At 45.1% G+C, this 22,147-nt stretch overlaps 1 protein-coding gene across 3 annotated transcripts in view; it reads left to right on the top strand.

The window, feature by feature from the left end:
* The window catches only part of EPHB1 (EPH receptor B1), a 457,376-nt gene that overhangs the window by 294,155 nt on the left and 141,074 nt on the right, over positions 1-22,147 (top strand). For all 3 annotated transcript variants that reach the window (XM_030816782.1, XM_003265255.3, XM_030816781.1), the window contains exon 4: positions 3,633-3,788. In XM_030816782.1, the coding sequence (XP_030672642.1) occupies positions 3,633-3,788 (156 nt within the window). The remainder of the gene's footprint in view (positions 1-3,632; positions 3,789-22,147) is intronic.

Below are 22,147 nucleotides of genomic sequence, written 5' to 3'. Positions count from 1 at the left end.
GAGTTAAACAATGAGGACACATGGACATAGGGAGGGGAACATCACACCCTGGGGCCTGTTCGGGGGCGGAGGGCAAGGGGAAGGATAGCATTAGGACAAATACCTAATGCATGCAGGGCTTAAAACCTAGAGGATGGGTTGATGGGTATAGCAAACCACAATGGCACATGTATCCCTATGTAACAAACCTGCACGTTCTGCACATGTATCCCATGACTTTAAGTAAAAAAAAAAAAAAAACTTTAATAAATGAATTTAGGACTACTGCTTCTTTTATAAATTAAGGCATGCCTAGGCAGATTTCATGAAAGTATTAAGCTATGAAGTCTGAGTATTAAGGAGAGTCATACATTTTGTAATTATATGTAAAATATATTTTGTAGATATGATTCACCCATTATACATAACAGAAATAATATATGTAGAAACACATTCTTCCATTGGGTTCCAGGATTTATTTGCCCACTTTGGGACTTGAAATTTATATTCTGACCCTGAATTCTAAACGTCCCTGCAAAGAAACCTTGTTTTTTGTTTTTTTAAAGGAGTGGGTAAGTTGGGATGGAGAGGAGTTAGCATTATTTAACACACATTGATGCTAGCGACATTTCATATTTGAGTTTATTAATTTCTAATGATCTGTGGGAAGTTATTGTGAGAAATTTACAGTTCTTTTTCATAGACCTTTTATACAGATGAGCAAATTGAGGCTCTGAGGGATGATATAACTTGCCAGTGTTCACCAAGCTAGGAGCTAGCAGAGCCAAGAATTGAACTCAGACTGACCATTTCCAAATGCTTGTTTCTCTGGGGAAAATGGAGTCAGACCCCCTCCTGGAACCTCTCTCCTCAACCACTCCCCAAGCTTCTCTCCCTAATGTCCGGCTTGGACCTCCTCCCCTCCACTTCCTCCTCTTGTGGACACCTTGGAATTCAGAGACTCAGTCACCCAGAGCTACTGTCCTCCATCAGAAACCTCAGAGGAGGCACTTTCCACATCCCCCTGCCACTTGTGGATATCAGGACAATTGTTTATGCTGTTAACTTATTAAATGTAAAGTGAGGAGGCTTTTAGTGCTGGAAGGAAAGGGAAAACACCTTGGTCTTCTTGGACTGGTACACTAAGAAAATTACAGCATGGCAGGGGCCAAATATGAATGCTTGAGTCGTCACCTCTACCCCTCCCCTACTCTCCAGAGACAGAGCTCCTGCCGAGTCCAGGCAGCACAGGCCTGGGACTTGTCTGTATTCGCTGGCTGCAGAACCGAACGGGGCCAGGAAGGCTGGGGATTTATTAGGAAAAGAGCCAAGTGTTTCTCACAGGAGATGAGGAGAGATATGGAAAGAGGGAAAGAGGGAGAAAACAGAGGGAGGGACTGTACTGAGTGGGCTGGGAAAGATGGATTAGTAAGCCAAAGTCTGGGATACTTTTGCCATTCAGAGCTTCTCCCTTTCATGTTTTATGTGTTAGATCTTTAGTAAAGACTCAAACAGTAGTTTTTTTCTTTCTACAGAGAAGTTTCTTTGAATGTGCTGAGATGAGTCAGGAAGTGGTCCCTTTTTACATGGGTCGTAACTGACATTGTTTCCCCAAACATGGGAAACAACATTCACTCCAGTATCTTCCCCGATCCCAGGGGATGCTCTGCAAAGTAAGGCTTCTTGGTTGAAAAACATAGCATTTTTAAAAGTTTTAAAAGTTCTCAACAAAGAATAAGATGAACTTTTAAAATCAGCATTTCAAAATATCTGGCCACAGTACCCTTTTGTCATAGGTGTTAACAATCCAAAGAACGTGGATCCCATGGGACACATTTGGGTTGTGCCATTCCAGAATGTTGTGTTTCGGAGATTCCTTCCTGTCCAAAATGGCACCCCACCCAGCACACGTCTGGAGAAACTGAAACCTTTTCCTCACCTTAAGTGAGCAATGGAGTGAGATAACTTTCACAGCATAGGAAACAATTCTTTCTTCTTGTCTTAGCAGAAAAGCAGTGGATATTTTTCAAATAGTTTATGTGTATGTCATCACTATCATTTCTCCCACTGTGTGATCCTTGGTAACTTTTGTAACCTCTCCGTGTCCCCGTTTCCTCATTAGCAAAATGGAGATAATAATAGCTACCCCATAGAGTAATGCATGGAAAGCACTTAACAAGACAAGTTAACAGATGGTGGCTACTGCTGTTATTAAAGAATACGCTGCACTTTCCAGGAGGGAACAATACATTTGAGAAGATTAGCTTTCTATAAGTAGAAACCATTATAATGGCACTTCCATTATACAATGATCACATTGTATTAGATTTATATGACTTCATTGGATCAAGAGCTCCTTGAAGGCAGGCTCTATTCTTGAATTCCCTATGTCATGTTTTCAGCAGGAACACAGTAAACGTTTGTTGAATGAAGTTATGAGGTGTGTAAGAAAGCCAAACAAGTTGACCAGTCAGTAAGTTTTACCCAGTCTCAAAGGAGGATGAGCCAGAGTAGGTTTCATGGGGACGGGAAGAGTGGGGGCTGAGATAATAAGGAAGGGCCTTGGGGAAGTAGGGTAGGCAGGATCAATCTTGTGAGGGATCAGCAAGGAAGAGACCAGATGTCTGGGCTCAAAAGTTTTTACAGATGAGACAAAGTTAAGACCTGAGGGACAGCTTGGAGCCAGATTTTTCGGAGAATGACTCATTAGAGGCTGATCCCACAGGAAATTAAGAGGATGTGCTGCACATATGAGGGCCCCTCCAGTGGAGATCAGGTTGTATCAGGTGTTCCCAACCTTCCCCACTGCCATGTGCATGATAGATGACACCAAGTGTGTGACACGTTCCCTGGTGTGCTGTCTGCAAAGTCATTCTTTCCTTGCCCCACCCCTGAAAGCATATCAAAATGCAATTAAAGGAGAATGATGTTGTTAAGGCAGTAACCTTGAAATCACTCTAATTTAGTTTTAAAAAATCACTTATGAATTTCAGCCCTTTGCCATCTTTCATAGAAAGAGCTTGTTAATACATCTCATAGTGTTCCTTATGTGTGCCGCAACATGGCATTGAAAAACCGTGGGTCCAACATGTCACTGAAAAACCTAGGACCCCTTTCTATCTGAGGCCATAAGATGAGATGTCTTTAGTGAGTGGCTCAGGGAAAGGCCGTGGATGTTAACCAGGTAGACAGAGGAGGGAGTAACCATTTATAGAGCACTTATGTCCCAGGAACTGAGCTACACATTAGATTTGTTTTCTCAATTAAATCTCTTGACACACCTGGAAGGGAAGAATTATTATCCATTTTGTTCAAGTGAGAGACGTCATTGGTACCAAGAAGGTATATTTCACAAAGGATTTTTGAAGAATTGGAAGTGTTAAATATGGGTTTCCTCAACCTTAGATGATCCCTTGGTACAAGAGGGGCATCTTTTTTTTTTTTTACATGGTACATGGATACATATGTAACAAACCTGCACATTGTGCACATGTACCCTAAAACCTAAAGTATAATAATAAAAAAAAAAAATAAAAAAAGAGGGGCATCTTAATGTTCTTTTTAGAGAGGAAGAAACTCCTTTTCCGGTTGTAGGGAAGAGTTTCTGGCTGCCACACTTCCATTAATTATCACATGGTCTCTTTGTGTTCTAGCTTGCCCTGCAGGGACATTCAAGGCCAGCCAGGAAGCTGAAGGCTGCTCCCACTGCCCCTCCAACAGCCGCTCTCCTGCAGAGGCGTCTCCCATCTGCACCTGTCGTACCGGTTATTACCGAGCGGACTTTGACCCTCCAGAAGTGGCATGCACTAGTAAGTGTCTAGTAACGGCTTTGGGCTGGGGAGTTTGGTTCCCTGATGGTGCAAGTGGTGGGTCTGGGGCAGGGAAGAGAAGACATCATCCTTTGATCCCAGAGCAAAGCAGAATTGCTGGCCGTGGTGCTGAAACATACAACTCCTGTGCTCGGAGTTCAGGGGCCTTGTCCCTTCGTAGCACTGGGTGAAGATTACATTTTTTTCTTCCCCCTTCTTCCCATATAAGAGGGCCTTCTCCCACCCCAGCAAGATAACTTCTGTTCATCAGATATCAGACTGGAGAGTTCTTTGGATGCAAAATCATGATCTATTTTCACCTCCTCCAAGAAGTCCCTCCTGGTGCCTATAGCTGAGAATCTCCTATCTGTTTGCTGGGTTTCCTGTATATTTGTAACCAGACTCCCCTCAGACAATTAATAATCATTTTATTAATTGTCCAGTCATTCTGTACTTATCTCAGTTACCAAATGAAGACCATTGTGTGCCAGGACCATATATACATCTTCTTGCATCCCTTCCAACGCCCAGCCTGATGTAGCACTTGTGCTCCTGTCAAATGACAAGACCAGTGGCCTGACCACAGAATGCATCTCCAAGGCAGAAATTCTAGGGACTGGAGCTAATGCATTGGCTACATCACTCTCCCATCTTATAATATAGAGGCAACAGCAGTCTCCCCACCAAAAATGGGGAAAGGCAGCTACAATCTCTGGATAGGGATGTGAGAAGGGGTGCATTTCTCCCAATATTCTCCCCCATGATTGTGGGAGGAGGCAATCACTACTGTCCCTGCACAGTACTTTGGATAATTTACTCCTACTCCTCTGAGCATTGCAGCCCTGAAATGGGGATGACCTCTCTTTTCAGTATTCGCATTCTATTTGGAAGTCAGTGCTCCAGGTTAGCCTCTAATATGTTAGAATTGTCTTCTTTATTGGATAATGCTTCCTGGCTCCCTGTGAACAGGGACCTTTCCTTACACCTCCTTGGACCAAATCCCTTCCATCCATCCCCAGCACAGAAGAATATTTCATTTATACTTTCTGTTGGATAAACAGAAAAAGTGACTGGACTCCGAGTAGAAGAATTACTTAATTCCAGCCTTATAGTGTATGTAACCTTTACTGAGTAAAGAGGGGGAATGAAAGTATCTTCGAGATCAAGTTCCTGAGTTCAATCAATGTGTATAGATTTGAACTGAGGAAAAGCTCATCCTCTTGTAAACTGATTTTCTACAGACCTGTCTCTCTGGTGGGTTAATATTAACAAAAATGATAGTTTCTGCTGACCAGAGGTCCTGTTTTTCTGTTGTGCTGTCTCCTCCACTGATTTCTGAGGTTGCCCTGGGGGTCTTCAATAAGCCCAAAAAGCATTGTTTAATGTACTTCTTTAGAAACCACTTAAGGATGCTGAATCACTGCTCCCTGGATGTTCAGACCAAAGACTAGTCTCCATGGTTGCCAAAGTATATGCCCAGGGTCCCACAGTATTCCTCCTGAAAACACTCCTTTCCATTCCTTCTCATTAGCCCCTCTCACTGGCCGGCCTCCCTCTACAGATCAACCAGGCAAATAGAAGCCTCGGCCTCCCAGCTTCCCACTTCAGCAGACACACCCTGTAAATTCATCCTGTCCCTGGGTACGGTCACCTAGAGGAAAGGTAGACCAATGACTAAATGCTCAGAATGTTCATGTGCTGCTGCCCTCCTTGCTATAGCATTTCTCTCTTCTCTCTCTCAAGGCCTATCTTCCAGCCATATGATCTGATGTACTTGAACCAGCAGGACTAATACCTGGCTAATACCTGGGGGGTAAAAAAGCAGAAATTTCCCAAAGCCTCCAGTATGTACTTTCTAGATCCTCACTCCACTGGACCTCCTCATATCCCGAGTCTACCCTCCTTAAAATCGGACCTGAACCAGGCATGGTGGCATGCACCAGTAGTCCCTGCTACTTGGGAGGCTGAAGAAGGATGATCACTTTAGCTTAGGAGTTCCATTCCAGTGTGGGTGACATAACAAGACTCCCATGTCTAAACTAATGACAATAATTTAATAATGATAATTAATAATAAATCATACCTTATAGGAGTCTTCCTCCTGTCTCTGGTCCAGTTAGCTCTGGGGTTATGGATACTCCCTATAGTCCCACCACAGTGTCCCCATCTTACCCAGAGTGGAGGTGATTATTAGACATGCCTATATGTGTGACTTCAGCCACCACACCCTTTACATGCCTCTACTTTCCAGAAATAGCAGGCTTTAGCACGCTTGGGTCGGATCAGAAATCACTGAATCAAAGCCACATGTGGCTGTGGTGGCCAGGCCTGAGAGAAACTCATAGATGCACTGTCCAGCTCTCTGCCTTGGCCTGCAGGGACAAGCACTAGTTGAGGGGACCCATAGGGCAGGGCTGAGGTGCAATGCCATGCTAGGCAAAACAAGCATAAACAAATCTATTATTTTATTGAATCTCATTATATATTTGATTTATTGTGTGCCAGGAAAGTACTGTATGAAAAAGTCAATTTGTTGGCTTTTATAATCTCATTAGGGTTTCCTTTTAAGGCATTCTAATTGGAGGTGCCATCTGTTCTCTTAAAAAAGCATTGCACATCACCACGGTGAATATTTTTTCAGATACAAGGAGCATATCTGGAGTTGTTGAGGCAAGGCACAGCCCTGTACTGTGGCCTTGGGGCTCCTGCTGGTTCAGCAGGTTGAGCAGGGCAGGAGTGCAAGGGCCCAGCCCAGCCTGAGACACACTGGTTGGGGCAGAGAAGGCACAGGCGCTGGTTCACTTTGCACATTCACTCTTCCGTCCATTCCATCAGGAGATAAACACAACCTGACTGGGCACTGTGGGTACCCAGGTAAAGAAGGAGAGCTTTGTCTTTCTGAAATGTACAGGGCAGTGGACATCTAGAGTGTTCAGGTCCTGTGGGCATAAGGGAGGGAGGCAGTGTCAGGAGAGATCAAGAGCCGAGGCCTGGAAGTCTGGAGGGGCCTCAGGTTTAGTGTGCAGCCATTGACTTTAAATGGATTATATCAGTAGTCACACTCATTCACTGGCAGTATTGGAAAGTTTATAAAGAGTTTTAGAACTTTAAAATGTGTCATTTGACAAGGCTATAAAACCTATAGTGCACTAAGAATTAATATTTTTAATGAATCCTGTTAATCTCTTGGGGTTGGCACACATATAGTCATTGTATTTTTGTAGTGCTACAAGTGTTAATTTATTTCATGTAAACATTTGGAATGCATGTTACCTTTTGCACCCCTGTTTAGCCATTTGTTTCTTTTCTTTTTAATCTACTGGGAGACCCAGGGACCCCTACACCCCTTGACCTCTGAGATGCCTCTGTGTGTCCAGGCTTGTCCTTGAATTTTGTCAGTGGGCTGTGCAGGGATGCAGGTGCACCTCCAGGTGTCAAAGGGGCTGCTGTGGGCTCCAAATGACATCAGAGGAGGGTGGCTTAGAGAGCTCTGTGTTTTGAGTCTGCAGTCACATCACTGCTGCTGGTCTCTGGACGACTAGCTGCCTTCTTCCTTCTTCTCTCTCCGCTCTTCACTTCTACCCAGGCCTGCAGCTCTAGATCTTCCCTGTACTTGCTCATATCCAAGAGGATGCCTCTTCCCTCAAACCTAGGCCAGGTATGGAATGAGGTGGGAGCTTAGGGGATAGCTAGAGGCAGGTGACAAGTGACTCCTCACCACTCCCTGCTCATGAAACTGCCTGAATAAAGACAGACTACCTGGACAGTGGAGACCACCTTCAGTGAGGAGTTACTGAAGGGCTACTGACAGTAAGGGGAGGGGGTCATATGAAAAGACAATGGGAGGGAACAAGGGGAAGGTGCAGCCCCACCAGCAGGGAGGGGTTGCGAAGGTTATGGACTAAGGAACCAGCTCTGAGCTTTGGGCTTGCTGTGCTTCTGCTGAAAAAGCCTCTGCCTTCCTCCCTGTAGTACTCCCTGAGGCACTGCCCAGAAGCCCTCAGTTTCCCTGGTGAATCCTGGCATCCCCAAACTGCCTCAGTCTTGAGTGGGTTCTGGGAAAGCTCATAGAATCATTGATTTCATGTAGTGGGTGGAAGGTGGGCTTTGGCACTTCAGAGACAAAAGTTTCAATCTTGATTCTGTCTCTTGCCTTCTCTGTGACCTTGGTCTAAATCCTTGGTCTAAGCTTTCTTACGTTCTGTCATTTTATTCTCACGACTTCATAATAATGTATGCTTTTCTGAGTTATTATGAGGATTCAGCCAAATAGTATTGTGGAGTCCTTGGCACAGTGCCTGGTTCATAGTAAACTCTCAATTGATGTTAGAACTTGCTTTGGTTACATCCCTGGAAAGTGTGAAGATTGCAGCAGATATTGAAGCTTCCAGCATGAGAGGATGTTGGATATCTGAAAATAAAAGTGATGTTGTTGGGGGAGCTGAGGCTTGATGCCATCACCGAGCATCACAGCAGAATCCATGATATGGTCCCAAACCACACAGTCGCCTTGGCCTAAAGATCCTGCTGAAAACAAATGAGAAGGTGACTGCCCTACCCTGTGACCTGGTATGCAGTGGGAGAAGGAAGGAGGCACAGGCAGAGCTTCTGAGAAGCTGCCGAGCTCGCTCCCCCCGATGAGAGGTGCCAAGAAGCTGGGCAGGAGCAATGGCTCACAATACTGGCTTTCCATTCCCAGGCAGCAGCGGCCTAGCAGCTCCTTACACCGAGACACACTTCCTTCCACAGGAGGGCCAGATGGCAAGGGAGACATGGTGGGGTCAATCGGGCAGAGGGGCAGCCAGGAACACACTTGGAGATGCACAGCAATGTGAAACCCTGCACCATGTTGCAGGGCTTGGCTTCTGTTTTAAATAATTTCTAGTTTACTGGGGGACGAAATGGAAAGGAGGAATTTATGGAGCAGGTGAAAACAGATAATTATGCCTTATAAAATTGCTGTCTGTGAAAAACTATACAGAAGGACTGGTGTGAAAATAATTACCTTGTTACATTGCTGACCACAAAAACCCCTTTTCTGTCACTCACATGGAAGAAATTTTGATGGATCACAGAGGCAAGCTAGTGCTTGCCTTGTTTCTTTTATTTCTTCTTCAAATGCAATGGACTTCCCTCTGCAGTTTTGCTCATAGAAATGGAATGAAAAAGGGGTCATTGTGTCTCTTGAGCCTACCTGCCGACCCCCTAGATGAGGGACACAGTGCCTGCCAGTCTCAGGGTTTCCCTGGAGGCCATCCCTGTCCTCCCTCCTGACTGCCACTGACAGGCAGGGAAGCTTAGTGGCAGGGGCAGGGGTTTTGGGTTTGGCTCCTGAAGGTAAGACCTGGGGCAAGTTACTTAGCCTTTTGGAACACGAGCTTCCTCCTGGATAAAATTGGGTATGCTGGAACTCAAATTACGAGGTCGTGAGAATTAAAAGCCAGCAAGCAAGTGAAGCTCCAGGATGAAAACTCAGGTCTGTCTGACTCTAATGCCATGACCTCAGTGATGTCGCAAACCATCGTGGCGATGATGGTGATTGGCTGTTATTCTCACTCATGAACCACCTGGCTTAGAGAAGGATAAGAATCTGCTCTTCCTTCTCCCATTCCTGCATAGTCTGGTTTCTCTCCTTTAAGTTCATGTTTCATTTTTTAAGGTGCTGGCAGTTGTTTCCCTCTTTTATCCCAGGCATGACAAGGCAGTGGTGGGGTTGGGGGGGTGGGGGTGGTGTCCCTGTGGCATAAGGATCATGTCCCTTGGACAGACTGCCCAGGAGTGGGACATTCCCAGGGCCTAGACCCCCATCTTTCCAGGGAAGCAGGGTGGATGGAGAAGAGTGCATAGGGTTTAGAGGGTAGAAATGGCCTTGGCATGACAGAAACAGAATGATGTCCTCTGCACAGGTGGCCTCTGCAGCCAGGTTTGGTGGCATAGAGCATTGTGGGTCTGTAAGGACATCAGCTTATAAGCCCTCTGGTCTTGGGCACAGGATCTGCTGTGTCATGCTCAATAAGATCCCCACTGATGGTTTCCTTTAGGTCAGTGGTTTTAAAATGCAGTCCCTGGACAAGCAGCCTCCGTGTCACCTAGGAACTTACTAAAAATAAAAATTCTCAGCCCCAACCCGGAGCCACTGAATGAGAAGCTCTGGAGGTGGAGCCCAGTGATCAGAGTTTTAACAAGCCCTGCAAGTAACTCTGAAGGCTGTGAAAGTTTGGGAACATTGCTTTAGAGTTGGGTCATGTTCCTCTGTCCTTTGCTTTATGACTTCTGAGGAGAAAGGCCATTGGGTGAATTCTCACAGACTGGAACCACAGGGCCTTCCCCTCCCCATCAATGTCCTGTGTGCCAGGCTGGAAAGCTGCAGGGAGGGGCGCTGTGAATATGTATGTGAGAGAGAGGAGGGGTGGGGTGTGATGTGAGTGTGAATGTGTGAGCGCATCTGTGTTTATTTGAATGGTTCAAGGGAGGGTCTCACTACTTCTCAGAATAATCCGCACCTGCTCTGGCTCAGTTTCTATTTCATTTTCACCCTTTTTTTGAGATGGAGTCTCACTCTATCACCCAGGCTGGACTGCAGTGGCATGATCTCAGCTCACTGCAACCTCCACCTCCCAGGTTCAAGCGATTCTCCTGCCTCAGCCTCCCAAGTAGCTGGGATTACAGGCGCTCGCCACCACACCCAGCTAATTTTTGTATTTTTAGTAGAGATGGGGTTTCACCATGTTGGTTAGGCTGATCTCGAACTCCTGACCTTGTGATCTGCCCGCCTCAGCCTCCCAAAGTGCTGGGATTATAGGCATGAGCCATCACGCCCAGCCCATTTTCACTCTTGAGTGATCATAGCAGTGTGAAGACCTGCAAAGGACATTGTTAGCTGGGGCTGGGAGCAGTGACCAGGGAGAGAAGCGAATGGAAACCAGGAAGCACAACGTGGCTGGAGTGAGCTCAGGGAGGGCTGAAGGAGAAACTGAAACAGAAGGAAAGTGACTGATGGGCACCATTTGCCTGAATTCAGATTGAGGATCCAGAGGGTAGCCAGTGTAAATGGGTGATGGGCCCCAGCTCACCTGGGAGGAAATCAGACCAAGAGGAAACCTCTGAGGCTGCTGCTGCAGGGAGGAGCTCTTCAGGCCAATAGGGCAATAAGCATTCCACATGAGACAGGAATCTAGTGTCGTAAATTGGGGACTGCTTGCTTGTCCGCATGTCTACACAATGAGGGTGACTTTTTTAAATTTTATTATTATTATACTTTAAGTTTTAGGGTACATGTGCACAACGTGCAGGTTTGTTACATATGTATACATGTGCCATGTTGGTGTGCTGCACCCATTAACTTGTCATTTAGCATTAGGTATATCTCCTAATGCTATCCCTCCCCCCTCCCCTCACCCCGCAACAGTCCCCGGTGTGTGATGTTCCCCTTCCTGTGTCCATGTGTTCTCATTATTCAATTCCCACCTATGAGCGGGAACATGCGGTGTCTGGTTTTTTGTCCTTGCGATAGTTTGCTGAGAATGATGGTTTCCAGCTTCATCCATGTCCCTACAAAGGACATGAACTCATCGTTTTTTATGGCTGCATAGTATTCCATGGTGTATATGTGCTACATTTTCTTAATCCAGTCTACCATTGTTGGACATTTGGGTTGGTTCCAAGTCTTTGCTATTGTGAATTTTAAATACTTTATAAAAGTCGACCTTTTGACAAGTGTTTACTTGGGTTAATCTAGGGCTTGCAAAATGGTAAAAGAAGGCTGCTTTGCTCCAGCTGAGCTTTACCCATCGCTGACCAGGGCTTTAGTGTAAGTTACCCTGTGTGTTCTATTCGATAGGTAAAGAGATTGTTTGATATTACCCTGATATGTAATCCATGTTGCCCGTTAAAAAATACATTTGTGTTTTTGAAGGGGAGGTAGTCTGTGTTCTCCTTGAGGTGAACTTCAGACAAAGGTCAAAGATCAATAAGAGATGGCAAGCCTAGATTTGGGCCCCGCCCCATGCTGGCCCCCACCCCATGCTGGTAGATGGTTTGTACACCAGCAAAAGGTGGATGCAAAAGGAGGGAGTGTGACTGCAAGCCAGAAGCTATTTATAACTGTCACTGCCACATCAGGAAGGGTCAACATTGCCTGTGTAAATGTGCTTTCACACTTCTGTAATCTACAATTTCTTTTCATAGTTGTTTGACCCAAGTGAGTATAACCTTTTTGAGGAATTGTATAGCTCTAAGTTTTAAGCTAAAAGCCAGGCACACAAGCTAACAAGTCTGTTTCAGAATTTCATAAGAGCATTTGGAGTCGCAGATTGTTGACACTCTAAGCACTGCCACCCCAAATCCTCCCAATGTTAGCCTTCTCCCTCCAGTAACCCCGAGAGGCAGAGGCGGTCATGCCACTTTTATTTTTCTGAGCATTTGTGATGACAGCTCATGTCTTGTGCAGGGCAGCATCACTCCATTGCCAACAGCAGTAACCCATCCCTGGGGGAGAGGCCTTCTGGACTTCAGATTAGGCACTCCTTCCTCACTCCTGCCATTGGTCGGTCCTTAAGGACCAATGCTCAGCAGGCCAGTGATTTTAATGCTTAAGGACAATGTTCTCATCTTTTTAAAATTATCTGCTTGAGGCTAAACACTTGTTGCTTTAACTGTTCCCCAAATTTCTTGACCCACGCCCCTGCCCGTCTGCCATTTGTCCAGGCTCCTGGCTGGCCTTTTCTGAACCTCTCACATTTATCGATAAAGCTCTCAAAATATGGCAGCCAGAATGAGGCTTGTGATCCTCACTCCAGAGCAAGGTTCTGTAGAAAAGTCATGGATTTTCCTTATGATTGGGATATTGCAACCTTGTGTTCACTTTGGTTGCAGTCACTGAAACTGTGAGCTCCCACCACATGTGGCAGCCACTAAACAGCCAGTGCTTTTGTTTGTCCACTCAGGAAATGCTGTCTGTTTGGGTCTCCCCTGTGTGCACTTATCAGTATGATTTCAGACATTTTGCCTTGTGGATTTAGGCACAGTGCACTTTCACATACAGATCATTTTAAATACTGATTTTTATCATCTTTCAAATAAGCAGTGTTAGTATAATTGCTAAGAGTGTGGGCTCTGGAGCCTGTGCCCAGGTTCACGTCCTGCTCTACTACTGAACAGCGATGTGGGGCAAGTGACAAAGCTTTTCTGTCTTCGTTTCCTAATCCATAAAATGGGGATAATATTGGAATCTGCCTCACTGCACTGTTATGGGAATTAAATGCAATATACCATTTAGGCTGGGCACAGTGACTCACGCCTGTAATGCCAGCACTTTGGGAGGCCGAGGCAGGCAAATCATGAGGTCAGGAGTTCGAGACCAGCCTGGCCAATATGGTGAAACCCTGTCTCTATTAAAAAAAAAAAAAATACAAAAATTAGCCAGACTTGGTGGCATGTGCCTGTAGTCCCAGCTACTCGGAGGCTGAGGCAGAAGAATCGCTTGAACCCGGGAGGCAGAGGTGGCAGTGAGCCAAGATCATGTCACTGCACTCCAGCCTGGATGACAGAGCAAGACTCTGTCTCAGATAGATAAATAAATAAATAAATAGAACAATATTTGGCATACAGGAATAATTCAGTAAAAGTAAGCTATTTGATTTTATTACTATTATCAGAGTTGTCTACCCTACTTTGATGTAATTTTAAAAGCAGCTAAAATCCAAACACTGGCACTATTATTTAGTTAACATTTCTTCCTTCAATATACAAGTATTCGTATACTTTTAGAAGTTACTCTTGTGGAAATCTAGGTTTACTCTATACTCTATACTCTTTTTCTTTGCAGGCTAATAAATTTTTAGAGAAAGAAAGAATGTTGACTGGCCTGACTTACACATAGAGAACACACACAAGTTCTTGTCGGTCTTTCCTTGAGGCTCACAAAACACCGATTTACTTGTGAAGTTCCAGAAGGAGGGGATTAAGGTGAAGTGCATCCATGTAATCTACTCCCTTCTCTATTTTAAAAATCAGAACAAAGCTGTCTTCTCCATGACTTTAGGGTCCCCTCTTGCCATGAATGCTCCTTTGTGGTCTCAGGCAATTGTCTTGGTGTCAGATTTATAGGTTCTGGTCCAAGGCAGAACTGGCCTGGAATGGATGCTGGAACTTAATGGTTGCCACAGCTCAGCTTCTTCAATATTCTCTGCTCCAATTGTTCACCTCTAAGGCGAAGGCAGTCAGGAGTGAGCGGCTCTGCATCCTCTGTCCTTTACCAGCCTCTCACCTCCTCCCCAGGCAGGAGGAGGCCTTGCTTTGCACACCCTGAACTTTCTCAGCTATTCAGAGCTATTCTGGTACAAGAATCGTGCCTGTTCACTGGACTGGAAGCTCTTTGACCTGCTGATTTGATTTTTTTTTTTTTTAATCTGCTTCATGACCTTACAGAGCAGGTGTGTCCAATGCAGTCAAGTGGTAAGAGCCCTACTGTGGAATCAGGTAAACCAGGGTTGACTCAGTTCCACTCCTTCCTCACAGTGTGGCCTTGGATAGGTTACCTAACTTACCTGAATCTCTATTTTTATGTCCCCCAAAATGAGGATATTGTTTATTATTGTGTCCATTGTGAATTGTATGTAAAATGCCTAACTCAGTGTTAGACACATGCACAGCACTCAATAAATTGTTGTCTTTGTTTGGGTTTTTATGATAATGTTTAAGAAGTGGGTTTTGAGTCTCTAAGATATGCAATTAAAAATAAGACAACATGGCCAGGTGCGGTGGCTCACGCCTGTAATCCCAGCACTTTGGGAGGCCGAGGCGGGTGGATCACGAGGTCAAGAGATTGAGACCATCCTGGCCAACATGGTGAAACCCCGTCTCTACTAAAAATAGAAAAATTAGCCGGGTGTGGTGGCACATGCCTGTAGTCCCAGCTACTCAGGAGACTGAGGCAGGATAATCGCTTGAACCCAGGAGGCAGAAGTTACATTGAGCCGAGATCATGCCACTGCACTCCAACCTGGGCAACAGAGTGAGACTCTGTCTCAAAAACAAAAACAAAAACAAAAAAACATTAAAAGTATAGGTGCAAAGGCTTTTAGATCAAATTCTTCTTGAGAACCATCCTAGGTTAGCTAAATTCTGACTCCATCACTCCCCTGTCTCTACCCCATCACAATGTGATTACAAATCTGTGTACAACCTGTGCTACCATCTTGGTCCTTAGCTTCTCACAGGTGGTCCCCAGATGGCCTTTTGATCCCCTTTGTCTTTCCTCTCCTATCCATGATAATGGTACCAGATCCCGATTTCATTTGGCCAGAGACCAAGCCCAAATTTCACAGTGGGATCTGAGCTGTGGCTCACTCCTAGACCTCTTGCCAGTGCCTCGTGGTGGTCACTTTTCAGAGTCACCACTGCCAGTCAGTCCTGGAACCTGTATTGATCCACTGCACCCTCTGTTGCTGACCACTGACGTTGTCCCAAAGCCAGGTTCAGAATCCACCCTGAATCCCATTACACTGGTGGGCCCCTGTCTGTACACCCACCTTTCATCAGTATGCTTCTCAAAGTCTGTCCCTACATCTGAGCTTGCAGCCTTCTACGCTCTCCAAGGACCAGTATATTTCCTGACATTTCTTGGAGACCACCTATACTCTCCTTCATTCTCCAAGTCTCCAGCTGCCATATTGGAAATCTGGTACCAGCCAACCTTTCCCAAACTAGAACTGTGACTTTCCAGATTCCCTGGTTTGGTAATACATGTGGATGTCGCATGGATGCTAAAGCCAGAAACCCCCACACATCACTGATAGCTTCACTTGGGTGTGACAAAGACCAGGGATCCCAGTGTCTTTGACTCTGATCAGATATTTAGAGGGAAGCCACTTTCCACTTGGCATAAAGGTAGATTCTGAATGATATCCACAAAGAGCAGAGGCTGCCTGGCTAGTGATCTCTCCATAACTGGAAGTGTACAAAAAGGTTCTGGTGATGCCTGCCAAGAGGGTTTCTGAATAATGTATGAAGTTAGGTAAAGTAGACAGGAATGAGTCTTATAGTCAGTATGAGCAAGTCCATGCTTTCTGGATTATATGTGCCATAGTATGTGAAAGCGAGCATTTTGTAGTGATTTATTTTGAAACTGTGTGTTTGCTTTTTCTGAGAAGCTTTCCCCACAATTGGCTGGAAAATGCCAAGTCTGAGCCAGACACCTGAGAACTGCTATGATATGGGATTGGCTGTGGGCTTAAAATCTGGACTTTCCAATGTATAAATAATCACTGATGATTTTGAAGACACAGAGCAGGCTGCAGTCTGAAGTCAACCTACAGAAGGCTTATGATTCACTCCACCCTGTGCTAGAGACTACCTCCACCCCATTAAATAAAAAGTGTTCTGGCTCTGAAGCCACATCAAGAAGGGTGGCTTGTCTTCAAGAGGCTGAAGGATAGAGAACTAGAGGCTAGTTGAACACTAAGGTCAATCTGTCCCCCCTCCCCATTCTGGAGACTAGTAGGTTGTAGCAATGGTACTAATAGGAATGGTGTGCTGGCCCCTCCTTGGCTGTGGCTTAGACTTGCAGGAGATGCCCAAGGTGGCCTTTTAAGCAGCTCCTCTGAGTCACCTCGGAGGTTTACCTTTCCAGGCTTACCTTGGAAATGGCAATGGAGGGTGCTCAGTTGTGCAGGTTGGAGTGAACTTGCATAGCAGCTGTGGAGTGAGATGAAGCCAGATGCAGGCTGTCTCTTCTGGGGCAGAGGTGCCCAGAAGGTGGGGGCTGGGGTGAGGTGGGGGGCAATGGTCAGTGGGAACCCATGGTCACTGCCATACCCTGCCAGTACTCTGTGAGCAATAATGGAAAGCCACTCAGTTCTCACAAAGAGATTGTCATCTACCGGCCAGCAAAGGGGAAGTGAGCACCAGGTGAGAATTGGCTCTCCCTGTAAGTGAAAGGCAGGCTTTGTGCCCATGCCCAGGGACAGGGTCTGCATGAAGCTCTATGAGGTTAGCCATGCCTATACCCACATCTGTCTGCACAGGTCAGGTTGTGAAGCACCAAGGCTTCGGAGACAGAGACCATACACCATTACCATGCTGTGCGCCATGGTGCTCCACTATGCAGTGATAGCTGATTGGAATAAGAACACATGTGCATACCCCTAACACTAATAGCTGGCATTTATTAAAGTGTTGCTACAGTTTAGGCCCTGTGCTAAGCCTCTGACATGTTTTTCCTCAATTAACCTCAGAAATTATAAGACAGGTATTACAACTAGTTCCAATTTATAGATGAAGGAATAGAGGCCCAGAAGGGCTAAATGACTTGTGCAAGTTTCCACCTTAGTGAGCTGCAAAGCCCATATTTCCTTCCAGGCCTGACAAGGTTCAGGTCTCCAGCTCTTCACCCTCAGTGCTAGTCTACTTCCCTCAGGAAGGAGGAGGACTATTGCCTCTGATGTGACCTGGCACCAAATTAATGGTAGAATCCCAGCTAAGATGGGGAAGGATCACATTTTGTTGATTAGAACTAGTTGTGTGCTCTCCATGCAAGGCAGCTGGGAAAGGTGTCTTCTGTGAGACTTGAGAAGAGAACAGAATTGCACAGGGAGGCCCTAGCAACCCCTACCGAGTATGCAGTTCCCCATGGGTGAGTGTTTGGGCCCATTCAGTGTTTCATTAATATAAACAATAATACTGCCACAAAAATGCATATCCCTATATTTGTGGAGGAAATTCACCTAGAAATAGAATTGCTGGGCACGGGGTGCATGCACTTAGAACCAATCAATATTACAAAGTGCTTTCCCAGAGGCCTTGGCCAGTGTACACTCCTCACAGCAGTGTGCATCAGGCTTCTCCACACACTGGCCTGATGATGCTATCAAGACTTTTATTTTTTGCCAAGTTGGCTGACCTCCTAGTCATTTTGATTAGTATTTCTCTGATTATAAATGAATGTGTATTTTTTATATGTTTATTGACCAATTTATTTTGTCTTCTGGGAATTGTCTGTTTATAACCCTTGCCTTTTTCTGTATTTAAAAATTGATTTCTAGATGACAATTAATTATATGTGACATCCTGCCCTCCAGCCCTCCACTTATTTTTAACTCTATGGATACTTGTTTTATCATATTGAGGTTTTAAATTTTTGAACTCATATCTGACCATCTTTTTCTTTCTGGTTTGGAGATTGGTGTCTTGAGCTTTTGACATTTTATGTGTGTCCTTCCCACTCTAAGGCATGAAAACACTCTCTTATACTTTCTTTCTTTTTCTTTTTCTTTTCTTTCTTTTTTTTTTTTTTTTTTTTTTTTTTTTTTTTGAGGCAGAGTCTCGTTGTGTTGCCCAGGCTGGGGTGCAGTGGGGCAATCTAGGCTCACTGCAACCTCTGCCTGCCAGGTTCAAGCAATTCTCCCTCCTCAGCCTCCTGAGTAGCTGGGCTACAGGTACGCACCACCATGCCTGGCTAATTTTTGTATTTTTAGTAGAGGTGGGGTTTCACCATGTTGGCCAGACCGGTCTCAAACTCCTAGACTCAAGTGATCCCCCTGTCTTGGCCTCCCAAAGTGCTGTAATTACAGGCGTGAGCCACCAAGCCTGGCCTTTTATACTTTCTTTTAATTCTCTGTATGGTGTTCATGTTTAATTCCTTCTTCCATCTGGAACTTTATTTTGCATAGGATGTGATATCAGTATTCTTTTTTATCTTATTAAAAATAACATCCCATGAGCTCCACCTGAATTGTCCACATTTTGGCGAGATGTTTCTTTTATTATATACTAACTGTGTATGTTTGTCTTTATTCTTTCTCATTGGTGGCTCTGTCTGTTCTGGCACCAGTTCTAAACTGTTCTAAAGATGGTAGCTTTCTGATATGTCTCAATGACTGGTGAGCTAAGTCTCTGTATATTATTCATTCTCAAAAATAGCTATCCCATTCTTAAACATTTTTTTCTTCAAGATGAATCTTACAACCAGCTTGACAAATTTCATTAAGCAATCCTGTTTAATCAGGGTTGGAATTGCATTGGATATATAGATTACTTTGGGGATGATTCTCTTCTTTATGATATTCTTTATTCCATCCAGGCATGAGGTATTCAAGTCTTCTTTTACGTTCTTTGGTAAAGTTTTGTAGTCATCTTCACAGAGGTCTTGTGAAATTTAATCCTAGGTATTTTATGGTTTTGCGGCTATTGTGAATAAATAATATTATATTTTCAAACAGGTTATGATTATTAATAGATGACAATGTAATGGTGGGAGTAGTGAGCTTTATTCCACTGGGCATCTTCTGTTAGTGGACATCTAACAGAGGCTGGCCAACAGGGAGGGACTGTAGAGACACACTGACCACCAAGGTTTCATTGCATGCCATGAATTACTGTGTCTATGAAATGTCAGAATCAGGACTTTCTCTTGGGTGACGTATAACACCCTGGAAAGTATACTTACCTTTTTCAATTTCTTTTTTGTTCTCTTGACCTTGAATTGTTGTCTTAGGAACCAGGGCCTTTTCTGGATACCTGCAGAGAGGCAGCACATGTCTCTTTTACAGCTGCATAAGCCAGTGCCTGGAAGAGTCTTCTGTGTATTCCCAAGGAAAATGGAATGAGTTATCCATGAATATTTAACCCATAGTCACTTCCCAGCTGTTATCTTGATGCCAGTCTGATCTGCAGTCTCTAGAAAAAGATGGAAAATTATGACAACTAGAAAAAGTTCTGTCATCTAGGAAGGGGGCTCTTAATCATTTTTGATGGACTGTGGAGATGCAGGACTCCTCCTCGGGCATCCCCATCTCTCAGGAATGGTGGGGAGATAGGACTTCTGATCATACAGTAGCCCAGAGGTTCCATCCTATCTTCATGCAGCAGGGACTCCTCCAGTCTGGTCCAGATGGTTATCTTCTTGTAAAAGAGGCACCTTAGAAGTCTCATACCCTTCCCTCATCAGTGCCTAGTATCCAAAAGTTCAGTAGAGTGAGTGTTGTGTGGAACTAGCCAGGTTCTGCACTCCTGAGAGTGGCTTGCGAGGAGCTGAGATCCTTCACCTGCAAGGCTTTCATCGTATGTGACCTTCATGCCTGATGGACTTTGGCCCAGTGGCTACCAACCAGATCTCCAGATGCATAGCAAATTCCTATCCAGATCTGAGTCTCCACACTTGCATCTGCATGGAGAGAATTACTGAGCTCTGGGCTGTATCAGGATGTGCTAAATCAAACAAGCAGTTTTGGGTGGTTCAGGGCCTGAGTGCATCAATTAGAAATAATGTCCAGAACAAGGAACTCTGTAGAAGTTCTGTCTGGTAAGACCTATTCCTCTGTTGTGCCAAAGACTGAAGTGTGTCTCAATGTCTTTTCACTTCAAGAAGACTCTAACCGGCTTGCTTGGACTGTTGCCTCCAGTGACAGCAAATGCCTTGGAGCCTGTCCTGGCAGGATGTGGCCTGGTATAGTGATCTTTCAGCAGGAAGTGCTCTGGGGATTCTTCCTCTGAGGCTGACTAGATCAGAGGTGCTGTGAGCAGGGCTTGGCAGAAGGACCCTACCTGAAGGCCTGGGAGCACCTATACAGGAGGTCTGCTTGGGGTCTCAGGGGCCCTAGGCAAGGAGATGTTTTTCCTGCTTCACAGGGCCTTCAGGTCAAGTGTTCTGCACAAAGTCTTTTTTTTTAATTGTACAGGTGTGCACTTGGTCCCTGTTTCCCTTCTAGAAAGTGAATAGATGGAAAGGGACTCCCAGATAACTATACCAGGCAGTCCCTTATGCATATGAAGTACACTAAGGATCACGGAATGCTTTAACCTATGTTATGCCATTTGATTCTCCCATAAAGAGGGCAGTGTTCCCTCCAAGTTCCCAGAGCACAATGTCTGGCCATCTCCAGGCTCAGGGGGGTAGATCTCCACTAGCTTTGTCAGTCAGTGGTTTGTGTGGCTGTTGTGCAGGTGCTCGTCTCCTTTGCAGACCTTCAGCTTCTCAGGGTAGACATCAGTGAACTTTTCATAACCCCACATACACAGCACAGCACACAGGAGGGTCTCAGTAAACACAGATGGATTGATCTGTCAAGGATCAGTGAATGATTAGGCTGAGAGAAGATAAGTGACTGCTTAGGGTCACACTTTGGCAAGGCTAAGACTCAGCTCCAGTTTTTTCTTTGCGTCCAGTGCATCTTTCCTTGCTGTAGAAAGCTTTTGAAGCTGCATTTCAGGGGTATGAAAGGGGTCTTGAAGGCCATGTCTTTAAGGTGACATGACCTATAGTTCTTGACTTGGAGCATTTCCAGGGGACTTTCAGAGGTGGGAGCATATTGTAGCTTTCCTCTGTTTGGCCTCACCTTGGGCCACAGCTAGAAGATTCAACCTTCTATCCCTCCCCCACACGGACAGTGACCTGAGACTGGTCATAAATACCTCCTGACTGAGGTGCACTGCCTCCCAGGATCCAGGGGCCTCAGCCATCCTCTAAGGGCTTCTGCAGCCTCAGGGAAACCTAGACTCTCAGACTTGAGCTCAGGCTAGGTAGAGGGGCTGTCTCTTTTCCCAGAATGTATAATCTACTTTCTTTCTCCCAGACAATTGGCTTCATTGAAGCAGGAGAAACAAGAAGTACTTTCTACAAACACTGGTTTTGGTAAAATGTGTAACACTAGGCTCTTTGATGCTCCTGAAATCCCTCTCAGCAGGGTCCCTCCTTGTTTTGACTAATCATTTCTTCTTATTACTAACTGTTACGATTAGGAGAATTGCCTGAGTACAGGCCCAGTGTTTCCAAGACCCTAATAGCTACACGTGCAGACTCGCTTAGCATAGTCCTGGAATCATGGTTGTTCTGTTTCCTCAGGGAAGCTGCTGAGATGTCTCAGGGACAGGAGCTTCTTCCTGCCTCCATGAAATCTTCCCCCAGCCCCCAGAAAATGCTTTGCATCACAGCTGTGTTGTACACCATTAGGTGCCTCTACCCCAGGTGGAAGAGTTGTTAAGGATGAGATTTGGAACCTGCCAGCCCTGCACTCAAGTCTCGGTTCCACCAGTGCACGAGTTGGGCAAGTTTCTTTATACTCTGAGCTAGAGTTTTCTCATAACTAAACTGTAGACAATAGTTCCTATTTCAAAGAGTGTTGGAAAGATAAGATCACATTAAGTAATCCACAAAATACCTAAGACAGTACTTTGCATACAGTATTTATCAATAAAAGAAAATTCAAATTTCCATGTTGACCTCCACTGTTCTTTCAGATGCACCTAGTATCCAAAAGTTCAATTTCTCTTTCTTGGTTCCAAAGACAATTCAAGGGCAAGTAGAAATCTGGTCCAGGGAAAGGACCCAAAATTGGTCATTTGGGCAGTGATATGAACAAGTT

The sequence above is a fragment of the Nomascus leucogenys genome, chromosome 8, assembly GCF_006542625.1.
Source record: "Nomascus leucogenys isolate Asia chromosome 8, Asia_NLE_v1, whole genome shotgun sequence".
NCBI classification, from domain to species: domain Eukaryota; kingdom Metazoa; phylum Chordata; class Mammalia; order Primates; family Hylobatidae; genus Nomascus; species Nomascus leucogenys.
This window is presented reverse-complemented; position numbering and strand designations above follow the sequence as displayed.